General features: G+C 40.7%; 1 protein-coding gene across 1 annotated transcript in view; it reads left to right on the forward strand.

The window, feature by feature from the left end:
- The first annotated feature begins 1,500 nt into the window (after positions 1-1,500).
- The window catches only part of FBXL4 (F-box and leucine rich repeat protein 4), a 63,255-nt gene continuing 48,585 nt past the window's right edge, over positions 1,501-16,170 (forward strand). The window contains exons 1-3 of the mRNA XM_085056293.1: positions 1,501-1,606; positions 7,926-8,097; positions 8,701-9,287. Of these exons, the coding sequence (XP_084912419.1) occupies positions 8,779-9,287 (509 nt within the window). The 5' untranslated portion in view covers positions 1,501-1,606; positions 7,926-8,097; positions 8,701-8,778. The remainder of the gene's footprint in view (positions 1,607-7,925; positions 8,098-8,700; positions 9,288-16,170) is intronic.

Consider the following 16,170-nt stretch of genomic DNA (forward strand, 5'->3'; position numbering starts at 1 on the left):
TATACAAAAAGTACCTTAGATAGCAAGCATTTACACATTTTCTGGATTTTAGAATTATATTTGACCACCTAGTACAAGTCAGCAACTCTATTTTCTGCTGTAACTGAAAAATCCCAGGTACCATCTAACATGGAGCACTGCTGGAGACCTGAGGAGACCAGATGGAGCAACAACAATTTTAACCATCATTGCAGAAGCTCTAACTGGAAAGGGTGTTTGGGAGAGAAAGCACAAGTGCTTGGACACGTGTACCAAATTAAATTCTGTCGACACAAACCATGACACTTCCTTTGCAATATGCCAGGGCAGAACCCAAGAAGCACTGCAGTGCACTGGAGCAAGTACTCATTAAGGTCAATTAAAAACAGGGCTGCCCTTATGACATGCTGGGAATTCAAACATGGCTTTGAAAGCATAACCCAGCTAGGCTGGGGCTGGGGCAAGACTTACACGCTGCCTGGTAAAAAGCTCTGGGAGAAACCAAGCTGGGGCTTGTCATGGGCAGGTAGGCTTATGGCACCCACCTTACCATGGCCTTCAGGTCTGCAGAGGCAACACAACACAAGACAGAGCGGGTCTGAGTCACAAACCACAACAAGCAATAATTTGACACCCTGGAGGGAAGGGATGCCATCCAGAGGGACCCTGGCACACTTGAGAGGTGGGTCTGTGCAATCCTCATGTAGTTCAACAAAGTGTGAGGATTGCTGGACTGTGGCAATCCCAGACACAGCTACAGGTTGGGCAAAGTGACTAAGAGCCACACTGTGGAGAAATGGTGATGCTTGATGAAAAACTCATGAGCTGGAAATGTGCACTCACAACCCAGAAAACCAAGGGAGTCCTGGGCTGCATCAAAAGCAGTGTGGCCAGCAGGGTGAGGGAAATGATTGTCCCTGCTGTGCTCTTGTAGACCCCACCTGGAGTACTGTGCACAGTTCTGGTGTCCGCAGCATAAGAAGGACATGAAAGTATTGGAGCAAATCCAGACTAGAGCACCTTCCCTACAAAGGCTGAGAAGGTTGGGGCTGTGCAGCCTGGAGAAGAGAAAGTTGTGTGGACACATCATGGCAATCTTGCAGCATCTGAAGGGGTCCTACAGGGAAGCCAGGGAGGGACTGTGTGTCAGGAACTATAGTGACAATGGGTACAAATTGAATGAGGAGAAATTAATGTTAGCCATTAGGAGGAAATTCTTTACTGTGAGGATGGTGAGCCACAGGTTGCCCAGAGAAGCTGTGGATGCCCCATCCCTGGCATTGTTCAAAAGCAGGTTGGATGGAGTTGTGAGCAGCCTGGTCTGGTGAGAGGTGTCCCTGCTCACAGCAGTGGGGCTGGAGCTAGATGATCTTTAAAGGCCCTTCCAACCCCCATAATTCCACGACTCGGCCACCCCACACCAGACCCTCGGCACCCGCTGCCCGCCGGCACCGCACGGCCCGCCCCGCGCCGGGGCTCGGGCAGGCGCAGCCGGCAGCCCCGCCCCCGCCGCGCCGCGCCGCTTCCCCCGGTGCCCGCCCCCGCCGCCCTCCGTGCACGGCGCTTCCGGTGGCGCCCGGCGCGGCGGCGGCTCCGACGGCCCGGGCGGCTCCGCCCTCCGGACGGGGTAGGGTGGCGGCGGCGGCGGCGGCGCCGGGCGGGCGCGGGGGGGCCGCAGCGCCGGGCCTTGCAGCAGTCCCGGCGGGGCCGGCCCTGCGCGGCGGGTGCGGGCGGCCGCGGGTGTGCGCTTCCCGCCCGCCCGCCCGGGGGAGGCTGGCGGGGCCGGGCCGGGCCGGGCCGGTGCTGCTGTCGGGGAAGGGACGCGGAAGGCAGCGGCGGCACAGGGCAGCCCCGCCCGCATCTGCCCGCCGCTGTCCCTGGGCCTCAGCGGGAACTGCCCCCCGGGGGAAGGGAGCTGCCCCTGTCGGTAGAGAGCGCGGGCGCCCAAGGAGTGAGAAGTGGTAGGGATGGGATGGAGCAGGGAAGAGGGAACGAACAGTGCTGGGACCAGACACAGCGGGCAGAGCTGGGCACGGGTTGTGCTCCTCTCCCCTGCGGGTCCTCCGCCGCTGCTCGGTCCCTGCGGTGTTACACACTTACACGGCTTCACCCACTTGCCCGGTCACAACACAGCAGAAAGCAGCATAGGAGCTGAACTAGCCACATTTGGTTTTTTTTTTTTTAATTTATTTTTTATATTTTTTTAAATTTTATTTTTTAGGTGTGTACTTTTAGGTGCTTCACTTCTTGTAGATTGTTATTTGCAACTAGTGCAGCGTGACAAGTGGACATCAGTTGGATGTGAATGGACATGATTAGGATGAGGGAACACAGTCCTAAGCTGTGCCAGGGGAGATTTAGGTTGGCCGTGAAGAAGAATTTCTTCACAGAAGGGTGATTAGACATTGGAATGGGCTGCCCAGGGGGGTGATGGAGTCGCTGTCCTTGGAGGTGTTTCAGGAAACATGGTGCTTAGTGCCATGGTCTTGGTTGACATGGTGTTTTTAGGTCATAGGTTGGACTCGATGATCTCAGAGACCTTTTCCAGCCTAATTGATTCAGTGATTCTGTGGCAGTGGGAGATAACAGCTACATGGCCTAAGAGCTGCCATCAGCGCAGGGAGGAAGCAAGTGACCAGCAAGTAAATGCTGTACAGAGTATGCCTGCGTGGAGAGGTTGTATGATATCTCACGACAAAAGTGAAAAGACAAATAAGACAAATGCACGCAAATTCCTTTTTTTAAAGTAGTATTCAATGGGGATTTTTTTTTTTTGTTTTTTGAATTGAAGAGAGTTTCTCCTCAGCTGGAAGGGTAGTTGTGCAGAATGAAGTGGTACAATGCTGGTAGCTTTAGGCTTTGAATAGAAAGGGCTTCTTGATGATTTAACCATGTTGAGAAACATTTGCTTTCATCTGGGAAAGCAGCCTCAGTAAGACGGGGTGGTCATTTGGCATGTGTAATAGGTGCCAAAGGAACTTTCGTCTCCATTAAATCTCAATGCTAAACTGCGGGATGAATCTTGTCCTAGCAGGAAGGCAGTCAGTAAAGTAATCTGAAATTCTTGGATCTTGCAAGTTTTGGTGCTCATGAAGGCAACACAAGATTTTAGATAGGTAAAATTACCATATATTCCAGTTTTTTTAAAACAATGAAATTATAGGTTAGGCACGTGTGAAATGGCTTGTTTTAGTGCCAGAGTATATTATGGGATGAAACACTGCAAATGGGGCCTGAGTTTAAAGTATACTGTAAAATCTTATTAATTTTAATTAATAAGATTAAATTAATTTAATTAATCTAATAATAGCTTCTAGTTTCAACAAGTTGAGCATAGATGTTGGTATAAGCTAGGTAATTAACAGCAAGAAATGCTAACCTGTGGTAAAACTACTTACTCTCTTTTAGACTATAAAGTAAGGATCCAGTATTCCCTCTGTGCATTAGTGTACAAAGATAATTAAGAGATTTTCCATTTACTATCTTTTATCTAAGACACACATATTAAATTGCATTAATCTTTCTTCAGAGATAGTACAATCCATTGTTTTTGTCATTTATACATTCTTTGTAATTTGTCAATGTTGCTGTTTCTTTTATAGTCAAATGAAAGAAGACTCTGCTCAGTGCTCCCAAGTGTGAGATTAGCAAAGCTGGTGTAAACAGGAATTATTACCTCACTGGCTTTAAAAATCAAACCTGGTGCATGCATGACTTGTATGTACAACATTTGCTTCTCTTGAAATAGTACGAACTCTTGCCTATCATGTGCTTTTCCAGGGATGGTGCAGGGATAAAATGTGCCATATTTCTTCTTTTTTTTTCTTCTAAATCTAGTGTCTGTTACTTGTAATGTTTTCACACACATCCTTCATTTTACAGGCCCTTGAAATCTCAAGTATTTTTCTGTGTATTTCCCACCTTTTCTCAGCAGTCTGGTTGGTGACTAATTCTGCCCTGTTTCTGCTCATATGGGATAAAATTGTGGTTATCGAGGAGTTGCATTTGCCAAACCAACCAAAATGAATAGGTGGAATCACAAAGTTGGAAGGGATCCATCAGGATCATGGAGTCGCGCTACTGGCCATGCACAGGACACCGCAATAATCACACCATGTGCCTGAGAGCATTGTCCTAATGCTTCTTGAACTTGGACAGGATTGGTGCTGTCACCATTTCCCTGGGGAGCCTATTTCTGTGCCCAGCCACACTCTGGGTGAAAAACATTTTCCTCATATCCAACCTAAACCTGCCCTGACTCAGCTTCATGCTTCTTTCTCAAGTACAATAATCATTCATTGGATGGGTTGCTTCAAAGCTGGAAAATAGATTGGTATACAAAAACTCCCTGTAAAAAGAGGCAAAATAGACTGAAGAGATGTAGTGCTTTTGAATGCTTTAACTTAATTAATGGCTTTTAACATGAAATCTCTACAGAAACAGTAAGACATTTTACTTTATCAAGGTTTACTGTGCTTGGAAGAAGGAAATAGTGAATCGCAGTCTTACAAGCCTTTCTGTATGTGTATGGCACGAAGAGGAGAAGGATTATTCAGAATAGAAAAAGGTAGTTTGCCCATGTAATTGAAGTAGTTGTCAATAACTACTTATATACTACAATAAATAGTAGTCTGGGTAGGAGATACTGTAAATAATGTGATGGACTGTATTGTATTTTGAAAGAAAATACCTCTTAAAAGAGTTTTATTCCAGGTCTAGCCCAAAGTGGTTTTCTGGAGTCCTGTCTTTCTTATAAAAGTAGAGATAACATTTTGGTAGCTCTTAGAGCTGGTCTGACTTGGGGTCTGCAATCTTACTGCCTCCTCAAGCCAGCACTGACTTCATGTGTTGGTTTGGGGAGACGAACGGACTGAAAGCTGCACTTGCTTGCAGGAGTGTTTCACATCTGGCTGGGCTAGCCCCAGGGCTCACCTGCTTCCCCAGCAGTGCTGGTTGGAAAAGTGGCTGTGAAGCAGAGAGGGATGGGGCCACATGGTGCATAAGATGGAAGGACAGGGAGCCCCAGAGAGAGGCTGGGCATTGGATCCAGCCTCAAAGTCCAAAATGGGCATGTAGGCATAGGACAGCAGTTCACAATGTCATCGTATGTTCATAGCATATTTTTTGTTTCTAACCAAGTTGTTGGCTCCTTCTGTGCTATTCAGTGGTGGCTGCTGAAGGTTCTGGTATTTAATAGCACTATTTCAGCCTATTTAATGGAATTAACAGAAAAAATATATATATGAAAGAAACAAAAGAAAAGATGTAGAAGGCTGCTGCTTGGCAGGTGGGTGAAAAGATACACTTATAAGAAACCTTTATTAAGCTTTGGTTTGGCATAAATATGCCCATACAAAAAAAAATTAATAATGTACAACAGGCCAAAGACCCAGCCAGAGATTGGAAGGCATAGTTGCATGGCCCTAAGTGGATCTCTTTAAAATAAGCAATTTGAGGGAGGGGGGAGTTTTCGACATAAACTTTGCATGTACATGAACTCTTGAGCTGTTTATCTTGATGCTTTGCATAGACCTGAGTCTGCATTTTTATCTTTTTTTGCGGAGTTAAATCCTTTTAATTAGACATCAGCTTGACTTCTGGTAGTTCCTGAAAAAATCTCTTTGTATCATCTGACCCTACTGATCTGTATTAATGTAATTCTTTCACTAGCTTATTATCCTTTAACCTCTGGAGCAATTCTTCATTCGTCTTTTAACTCCACACAGTTCTTAATGCTTCTTTTAAAATGCCAGAAGAATTCCTATTTGTATGGTAGTCCTAACTCATATTTAATTCTTCTTTTTTATAGTTTTCTGTTTTGTCTTACTTCTTATAAACTGCTAAATCAAATATTGTTCTTAACTCTTTAAAACTAATTTGCCTTCACTTGTATTGTTTAGGCTAACATGTTTTCATGAAAGCTTTCTGTTCCTACTCACTTACTTTTGACCCTGTTGACCAATGCCTGCCAAAACTGACAAACTTGTGTCAGTGACAAGGATATCAAATTTTTACAGGTTTTAAGAAATCATCGAGTTGCTGGAAGGAGAATGACCCAAATTAACATTACTGCTAATGGAAAATCTGCAGCATGATTTCAGGTTATTCCCTCTGTTTGGCCTGGCTTAAACTGGGCAGCTAGTTGATGTACAACTCTGAACCACTTAATGGCTTTGCTGCTCTTGGACAAGCTTGGATAAGGACCACAGCTGGCTTTTACAGCAGTGCTCCAAGAGCTGCAGGCTGTGGCCAGAGGAAGCCTGGAGTCTGTAGTGCAGGTGGGAAGTTGTGTAGGTTGTATAGGTGAGATAAGTGATTCCCACCTGATCTTGAAGGTGGACGATTTTTAAAACTGAGATGTGTAAAGCCATCATTTCCATGGAGCAGCCTTCAAATCATGTTAATCAGTAAAATTTCGAGTTTGAAGTGGTGTATATGCTGATCTACCCATGATTCCAGGGGTTGATAGCAGTACGTTTGTTGAAGTTTAATGTCTGTTGGCATATTCTTTAAATAGATTTTTCTTTCAAAAATAAAAAATTTCAGTTTGGAGTTGTGGGGTTTTTTTGTTTGGTTTTTTTTTTGTTTGGGTTTTGTTTGTTTGGGGTTTTTTTTGTTTTTTGTTTTTTTGGGGAGGGGTTTGTTTGGGTTTTTTTGTTGTTGTTATTCGTTTTAAAGAGGAGCGATTTGAGGTTGTGCTTCTTTTTTTCAGTGTATTTTCTAAAAGGTGTCTCAGGTTGTTTGAGGGAAATGTAACATTACTGGTTATTGCCAGGGAGCTTGAAGTAAATCCAGCATATTGTCTTATGCATTCTCTTCTGCGCTGAGTATCAGGAGTAATTCATGTTGTTGACAGCTGCATCAACATGAGAAGCTAAACAAAAGGCCAATAATAGAAGAGGCAAGAAAGTGAGAATTGAGCACTTCATTAGTAACTTTCCTTTCTGTCATGAGTAAGAGGGGCAAATAGTGCAGCCTGTCCTTATCTGTTACCACAAGGGCCTTCTTGGCTGGTAACATTCAGGCGAAAGAGAGCTGTTTGTACATCTCTGTGTGTTTGTGTGTTTGGCAACAAGCAATTGACCCAAAAAACATACGCTGTGGATTTGTATAGAGACTTACAAAAGTTTCCATTTGTTTAATTGTTTACCCTACTTTAAACTTATACTTCCAAAAACTCTACAGTGTGGTCTCATTTGTACCCATTGCAAATATTAAATACGTGGTTTATCTGCCTGACAGTGTGAGGCATCGTGTTGTTACTTGAGGTGTCTTCTGCAATAGAAGTCTGTTGGTTCAGAGATCACCACAGTGTGTATCCTGTGGTAAACTAACGGGCAACTCCAGCACGGGCAATTGAAGAAACATTTATTCTATTTTGAGACATGCTTAGTCATTCCTGTTTTGGCCTCCAACGGGTTGCAGGCATTACTCCTAGTAAAGCTGATAGGTTAATCGGAAGGCCACTTTGTGAGAAGCAGTTTGTGGTGCTGGAGTATGTGAATTCATTGCACGAGTGTGTTGTGTAGTGCCAGCGGAAATCGGAGAATACTCTCCCCATTTTGTTGTGTGTTGGTAAAACTCACAGCTTACATCACGCAGGTATGGAGCAGCTGCTCAATATGGGACAAGCATATGTAAGAGGATCTTTATTAGTAGGGAATATGATACAGCCCTCCTGTGTCCTGTAGATAAGATTGAGCTATAAATGTTTCTTCATGGTTGTAAATAGAAAGCTTTAGTAAAGTAACTTATCTTTAATTTAGCTTTTCTAGTCATTAAACCTGCTTATTTGGTTGTTTTACTTGTGTTAGTGTAGGCTGTGTAAAACACATCAGTATCCTTAATTAATAATATATTTTGTGCTAGTTTTTTAGGTATGCAGATCTAGTACATTTTGTGTTTAACTGAGTTGTTACTTAAATGAAAATATTTTCTCTTGTCAGAAGTAAAATGCTTTCTGTGGAGACTTCTGCTTCTGATGCCAGGACTCTTTCGAAGACCTTGTTTGTTACATGGCTTAAAGGAAGATGATGTTGTTAGTGAATTCTGAGCATCCTTCAGGAGGCTGGTGACCCTTCTGTCATTGGTGTGTGCTGTCATGGACAACTTCAAACGGTAAAGGCAGTATTTTTGTGACTCTGTTAATCTAAACTTAACCCACTGCTCGGATAGAGGAAACAGTGGGTTAAGTTTGGATTAACAGCCCAAAAGCTTGTTATTTTCACTCTTAAAACCATTTACAATGTTTTTTTAAGAATGTAAAGCAATTCACAGTGGTTGTGAGAAGCATCTTACATCTTCACAATGGGAAGTTGTATCTTTAGATACTCTTTCACAGTTGTTTACAGCGAGGGCCAAATTTCATTTCGTACTTGAATTCATTTCCCTGAGTCAGTGCAATTTTTTTTCTCTTAATAAATTCCTGAAGATAATGCTTATTTTGATCATTAGTTTTTTTGTTGCTTGAGGGCTGGTTTTGACTAATGTTTCTTCATAGTCTTGTCTTTTTAAACAAAAAGTAAATGAGAAGTAAGATAAAAAGTAAATGGGAAGCCACACTTAGTAGCTTCCAATGAAACAATAGTCTTACAATAAAACACAATAATTTATTAATATTTTAGTAGCAGTACTTTGTTTAAGAGGATGCTTAAAAGAGCACAATTTGCTTTCTAAGAATGCTATATCTACTCACTATGTTTATTCATTCTGTTTTATCAGCTCTTTTTCAGAACACCACAGGCAGTTAATGCACCTTATAGACTCCTGACTTTTTGTATCTTCCTAAGTCCTATCTAGATGCCACCAGTGTTTCCCATGTTAACAGTTCTGAGCATGTTTTACTACATGTGCCTTCGGCGCCGAGCTAGGACAGCGACGAGAGGAGAAATGAACAGTCGGAGGGCAATTGAATCGAACACCCGAGCCTTACCTATCAATGTTGAAATAGTTCAGTATGCCAAAGAAGTGTTGGATTTCAGCTCTCACTATGGTAGTGAAAACAGCATGTCGTACACCATGTGGAATTTAGCAGGTATTCCAAATGTGTACCCTAGTTCTGGTGACTTTACCCAGACTGCTGTCTTTCGGACTTACGGGACCTGGTGGGATCGTTGCCCGAGTGCTCGGCTGCCGTTCAAGAGGACACCATCCACCTTCTGTAGCCAAGACTATGTGGAACTTGCTTTTGAAGAGCCAGTTTATCCCACTGCAGTGCACATTCTGGAAACCTATCATCCTGGAGCTGTAGTCCGGATTTTGGCATGCTCTGCAAATCCTTACTCACAAAATCCACCAGCTGAAGTAAGGTAATTTTTTTCTCCTTTATGCTTTCTTATAAGATGTTAAATGCTACAAATAGGGCTCTTTAGGGAACTTTACTTCCTAGTATTTATCAGTTTTGTTTCTGACCCATTAAAATTTTCTATATTTCTTCATGTTTTTAAAACTGTGGTGACTCGTTTTGATAGCAGCTTCAGAGTTGTGGATGTTTTGTCAGAATTAATGCATCTCATAATATCAAATTTAATTTGTGTAATGAGAGTTTTGGTGTTGGAATTTTTATGGGCAATAATTGCTATGTATGTATAAAACACTGCTTTTGAAATGATAGGTCTGAGCTTTTCCTCCAATAGGAAGAGGAAATTGTGTAAAAGAGGTTGAGGATTCATGGTTGCTGTATCATCCCGCTTCAAGCAGCCATAGGTCTTCTCTGTGTGCTTTAGGTTGCATGCATAGTACAATCAGGCACTCTAACTATTCAAATGGAAATGAAGCTGAAACCAGAAGCAGAAACAGAGAAAAGGTGATGCCATTTGTCTGATCTTTATTTTTGGTCTGATCAAAGGTGTGAGGTGCACTTGTTTTTATACTCACCAGCTAAAGGAAGCAGATTTGATCCTGTTGGTTTTCCTTATCCTAGGTAGTCTTGATGGAATTCCAGTTGAGGGGTCAGGAGTGTGGTAACCTGGGGAATGGTAAGATAGTAAAGAAGAGCACTGTGTATGAGGTGAGAAGCTATTAGTGAGGACATGAGGAAATAGAAATGAAAGGAGAAGGAGAACAGGTCAAAGCATATAGTGGGGAAAAACATTGGGAAAAACTATCAGTATATGCAGCTGAAATACTCCATATCAGAAGGACATTAAATGATACCAAAGATATAAAGGAAGGGAGAGCTGATAGAGGAAATACTTAACAAACTGTGTCCTGTAAAAATTAGTATACCAGCAAATACTATATTGCTATGGTATACACACTTTGGTGGTATAAACAGTGCTACTGTGGATATTGGATGATTTTTTCCTGACTTGCTTTTTTACAGATGCAACTAAAAACTATATTTCTAGGTCTAACCTAGTATCCCTTGCTTCCTAATACTAGACCATTGATGTTCATTCAAAAACCCTTGGAAAATCAGATGTCATGGTTTATATTCAAAATTCCTGATTAATATATTTTGTATTATTCTGTCATCTACTGTGGCTAAATGCAGTTGCTTGTTTTACAGGTTTAATGAGAATATTGTTGTATAGCTCTAAATAAACACCCGAATTCAAGGAACAGTGATAGGTCAAAGTAATAATAATAGGCCACCTAACTTTAGAAGTATGAGTGCATTTGGTACTGTAATACAGAACTTATTTACAGAATGGTATGTGGTGAAGGCAGCTTTAAGATTTTCAAATTCAGAACCTAATGTGAAATTACTTTTGGGCAACTACTCTGTGAACTTTCATTTTACTTTTTTACTTTATGATGTAGATTTTACTTCTTTATGATGAAACACAGAATGGAGGAAAGCTCAAGAAATGTAAACTGAAGGACCTATTTAAATAGGTGCACTAAAAAAAAGAGAAAATTGTACAGAGCTAAAAGGAGATGCAAGTGAAAATACTAACATAAAACTTTGGTGTACGTGCTTTATGGCTTCTCTTGAGGTGTGGTCAGAGTGAGAGCTCAGACGCCCTTCTTCATTTTAAAGGTGAAGTTTCTGTAGGATCTTGCTTTTCAATTTGTAGGCAAGAATACCTTCTGTCCTGCCTACGTAGGTTAACAGCATTTCTGGTTAGAAGAATGTCACAGGCATCCTTGAAAACAGTTGTCTGTGCTGCCTCTTCAGTACTTGTTAGTCTTGATGCTAAAGAAGCATAAGAGACCTTTTTGTTTTTCTGTTGGCTTACCTTTCCTCAGCAGGACTTGTCTGTTCAGAGCTGCACATTTGGTTTGTCTCCTTTTTTCTAAAGGAGGCAAATGCCTTATGTGTGGTGTCTTGAAGGGAAGATGAAGGAACCCTTTCTCCACATGAGGTACACAATATTTTTTCTCTGTTCATTCACTTACCTTTACGAGGGGAATCTGAAGAATTTCAAGAGCTCAGTCTCTTATCTGCTTCTGTTCTTGGTCCCTTGTTTTTACTTCCAAAAATTCGCTGAGATATCAGCTAAGAATTCTTTTTTTGAAGATGGAATGCTGCTATAGTCTCAGGTGATTCCTTGTTTAACTGATGTTTTGGTCTTGAAGCACTGCCATATTATTTTCTTCTGTTAAAAAAGGCCATGGCCTACTTACTCAAAAGGCACTTAGAACCTTGTTTTCCTCTTCTGACTATTTTGATACTTGGTTTTAAATCACCTTATTTCCAAAGAAACCTTTCAGTGTTGCTTTGTTTTATCAGCTGACTGTATCTGTTTCTGAACACCAGTGTAGAAAGGGCAGGTCATTAGGAAGGTTCTTTTTCAGCAGTTCTTACTTTGATATACAAAGAAGGCTGAACTAACAGTGAAGTCAAAACTGTTGAGAGGAAAAAATCTGTTCAGACTTCCTTAAATGTTTAGTGGATTACACTGGTCCAAGAAGGTAATCTTTTTTCTCTTTGTTTAGTATTTAAGACATCAGCTCATCCAAACTTTGATGTGTGCAAAAACTTCTAGTCTGTAAGAGTCATAGTAAGGAGCTGGTGTACCACAGTCCTTGCTCAAGAGGATTTTTATATATTTTTGTTGAAAAATGGCTAACACTCACATAGCTAGTCAATGTATTCACTCACTTTATGCTTCAGTTGTATGAAAGAGCAACTCGTGCAGGCATGCAGAAAAAGGTCTTTGGTCATGTTTCTTTGTTGGTGGTATTGCTATCACAGCTTTGTATGATGCTGTCTCAGGTGAGCTTTATTCAGAGTCTTTTCGAAGGTGGGGTTGATTATTCATGGAATTGGAATTTGCATTTATTTTTCAGAGGGCATGTAATTGTTTCTAAATAATTCTAATGCTTAAAACACAATAGTTAGTTTGAAGTCTTTTTCATTGTGGTTTAATCAGAATCTAGCAATTGGAGAATTCTCTGTCCTCTCATATCTTTTGCTGCTTTAAACCCAGAGGGCATTACATCACTCTCCTCCACGTAAAACAATTAAAAAAATAAATACTAGAGAAACTGATGTTTTAATACATGGAAACCTTTTGTGCTGTTCATTTGTGCCTCTCATACCTTGACTGGTGAGAAGTGTTTGGTAATTCCTTAAACCATACTAGCATTCCATGTACAGATTTGTTACATGAATTATCAGAGTGCAGAAAGCCCAGGAAAAATTCAATAGTCTGATATTAGCAAAATACTGTAACATGAAGGCTCTGTTTTTATTTGGTGAAGAAATCAATCCCTATTTTTGGTTATATGTTACAATTATTATACTAAGTGAGATTTTGTACTGTGGTGCACATTCTGTGTACTTGGGTTTTGGTGACAACTCAAAGATGAGTTGTCAGCAAACTTCAGCCTATAGAGGAGGCAGAGCTGTGCACAGGTGTGGTGGGGACAAATGCACCTTACAGTGGCATGAGCTGAACCCAATCAAGAAAGTTTTCTTTGTTTCTCATAGTGTATTAAATTGAATGGGTGAGGTATAGCTAGCATCTGTGATGAGAAAAATGTTTCCTTTCCTGTTTCTTTTTCCTCCTTATTTACCTAGAAGGCTTATGCTTGATGATTACCTAATGGCTTCTTCAGTGTCAGCCCTTTTGAAACATTTTGATGTTGTTAATAGCTGTGGTTAGACTTTGTTTAAATGGGGGCTATCAAATAAAAAATACTTTTTCCAGAAGTTTTTCAACTTCTTCCTTTTGTCAAAATAACTTTGGTTTTGAAATCTGGAATACAAAAGAAAAGGTTGGTCCCTATTCTCCTGTCATGGTCTTTTTTAACTTAATTAGACAGATTCTTTTGTATTATATATGTTATAGTGACACTATGTTCATGTGCTTTTATAAAAGCTCAAAATCAGACACTCCTAACTAGTCTGGAATGTGTGGCTATACTTGGGGTGATACTTCATAGTGTATGTCCTTACTGCTCTGCAGTGATTGCTTCTTCAACAGTTAGAGATTTTCTTGTGATTACTTTTTTCTTGTTTTCTATAGATAAAGTGTGACACTGCTTAGGTTTTTTCTCATGATCATTTATTTGGGACCACTTCCATTCTGCCTTGTGTATTCCTGTTGTTTATTTAATTTGTTTCATTTCATGTTATTTAGAATTTTGCTAGAAAATTGAGCATGGCTCAGTATTTCCAAGCTTAGCTGTGTTTGCTGTATGCAAAGTTTCCTTCTGTTTCCGAAAATCTTAAAGCCTGTAGAGGCAGAAGCTGCTACAAACCAGAGGAGCAGGCTAATGAAGATGGACAAAATAAAAGGATCCCTCTCCTTCCAACAGGACCTATATTGAATTTAAGCATCCAGGACTGGGATCAAAATGTTTGATGGAAAAAAAATCCCCCTTTTAAAAAAGGGGAGTGCAACCAGAAAGGCAGTGTTACTGAATATAAAATATCATGAGTTCTTACTTGTAGAGAGTGGCATTCAGATGGTTCTCTCACTCTACCTTTTATTCCCTGTGAATCTCAGATGAAAACACCCAAAACACTGCTGATACCATCAACACGTTAGAGTGTGATAAGGAACCTTCGGGCCTGTATCTCACCTATGTGTAACACACAAGTTCTAGACATTTGCATCCTTACTTAAACTTATTTTGACATCTTCAGGCAAACAGCTTTTTCTTGTTCAGATGGCTGTCATAGAAACATGAATTCTGGGTTCATGGAATACAGTCATTTTTGAGAAACCCCTAAAAACTCATGTGGACAGGGCAATTACTTGAAGTACCTTTTGCTGTTTTAAATATCCTGAGCATTCTTGGAGTCCTGTCTGCTGACTCTAGTATTTCAGAATTGAACTCTTAGTAGAAATGAAAATTTGCTGTGTATTTTCTCATAATAATTAGCTATGAGCTCTGCACGGTTCTGAAATTGTGCTCATGATCAGTCTTCCCTGATTTTTGTATTTATGAGCATGCAGCTGAGGTAGGAGGCTACACTATTCAGATTGCATTGAACTAGTGTGCTGAAGCATCCCTGGCATGTTTGCAGGAAGGAGATGTTTTCTTGTAGGTAATCTACAGATTTTTGCAGTGCAGTTGCTTGGATAAGAGCAGGTGGGATGTGTTACAACCACATATGATTGTAATTGTTGCAGAAGTTGCATTTTCTTCAAAGGTGTGGTTATATCCTCTGAGCTTCCTTATGTTCTCCCTGTTGGTTTATCTGGAACTTGCCCTTCTTTTGGCATTTAACTCAGTTATTAATTTCTTGGGGCAAGACATTTATTTTTTTTGTGCTTGGATTGCTTGTGGTGCTTTATATACTCTCTACACCAGTCTTGGTTTGACAATACAAGAAACCTTAGCAATTGCAAGCAATCTGGTATTGCTGGAAAGAAATCTGATTACTTTTCCTAGAAGCCCTTTTTCCAAAGACTCTCTCTTATTACATATATTTCTTCAGAAGTAACCAGGTCTGCTCAGGTATCACCTTAGCCATTAAAAACCTTTCCAACTGCATTAGGTCAATAAAAAATTAAGCAAACATTAAATATGTGCTCTCATTTGACAAAGACCTTGCAGGTATGGTTCTCAGCCTAGAAATCACTGGACTATATTTTCCTTCCTGTTGAAGGAAGGGGAATGAGAATATTTTTAACTTATTTTTTGTTTTTACCACATAGGTGTATGGAGTCTGTACTATCCGAGAAAATGGAGTTCCTGTCTGTCTTCATGAGACAGAGAGAAATTTAATAGGAAAACTGAGTCCATTAAGGCTGAATGGAGAAACTCAATGTCCTCATTTCGTTCAATCATTAGAGAAAATAATACAGATGTTGCTGATTCTCATTCAGGCTCTGCATGGCACTCCTTGCTAGAAAGACTGAGGCTTTCTGGCTCATTGCTGATGAAACCTTCTTATCAAAGCATTCACATTGTCACATCTTTGATCAGCTGTTATTGTATATCTGCAAGACTGGAGAACAAACAATGTGCTACCTGCATTCATTTGATTCAACTTGATTTTTTGAGAGCTACCTAATTAACTTGGGGCATGGGGCAGGCAGAATTCCTTTGACTTCTTTAACGGTATTTATTGGGGTTCAGTTTCTCTTTGTTTTGGGTTAAATAGTTTATTGAGCATCTTAAGCTTGGAACAAAAGCAGATGACCTTATTAGGGAAACTGATTTTGATACGTATCCTCAAACCAGAAGTCACTGTAAAAATGCCTTTCTTATGAAATCATTTTAAATGATTACTATAACAAAAGAATGTTCCAGAACACAAGACATGAAATTCTTACTGAAGCCTCTTGGAAATTTAAACTTCTTTGATCCCACTGTGAATTCTTCCCTCCCATTCTAATTTCATACAGCCCATTTAAGTATCACAGGGATCCTAGAGGAAGAGATCACTTACACTTGTAGTAATGGGTTAGGAGCATGCCTACACATGGGAAGAATTTATCAGACTAGCTCAGAGCAGTTGCTGTTGCCTGTTCTTGTGTGTGGTGCCACCGAGGCAGAGAACATCATCAAATCAACGTGGTAGACTTGAGGTTTTCCAGATAAGCCAAGAGTTAAGTCCTTTGAAGTTAGGCTGGTGGGCTGTTGATGGGCTGTGTGACAGGGACAGTGGAAAATTTTCACCAGTTTTGTTGTTCGTCAGCATTTGGTATGTACTGTGGAGTTTCACAAGATTGTGAAACTCCATGTCTTCCATTTTCTCTAGTTTATTACAAAGATTGGGAACTGGATACTGCCTGTTAGAGTTAGTTATTGCACTGCATTTTAATGAACCCAGATCTTCAGATA

This window comes from Lichenostomus cassidix, chromosome 3 (assembly GCF_008360975.1).
Source record: "Lichenostomus cassidix isolate B80296 chromosome 3, HeHo_3.0, whole genome shotgun sequence".
Lineage (NCBI taxonomy): Eukaryota > Metazoa > Chordata > Aves > Passeriformes > Meliphagidae > Lichenostomus > Lichenostomus cassidix.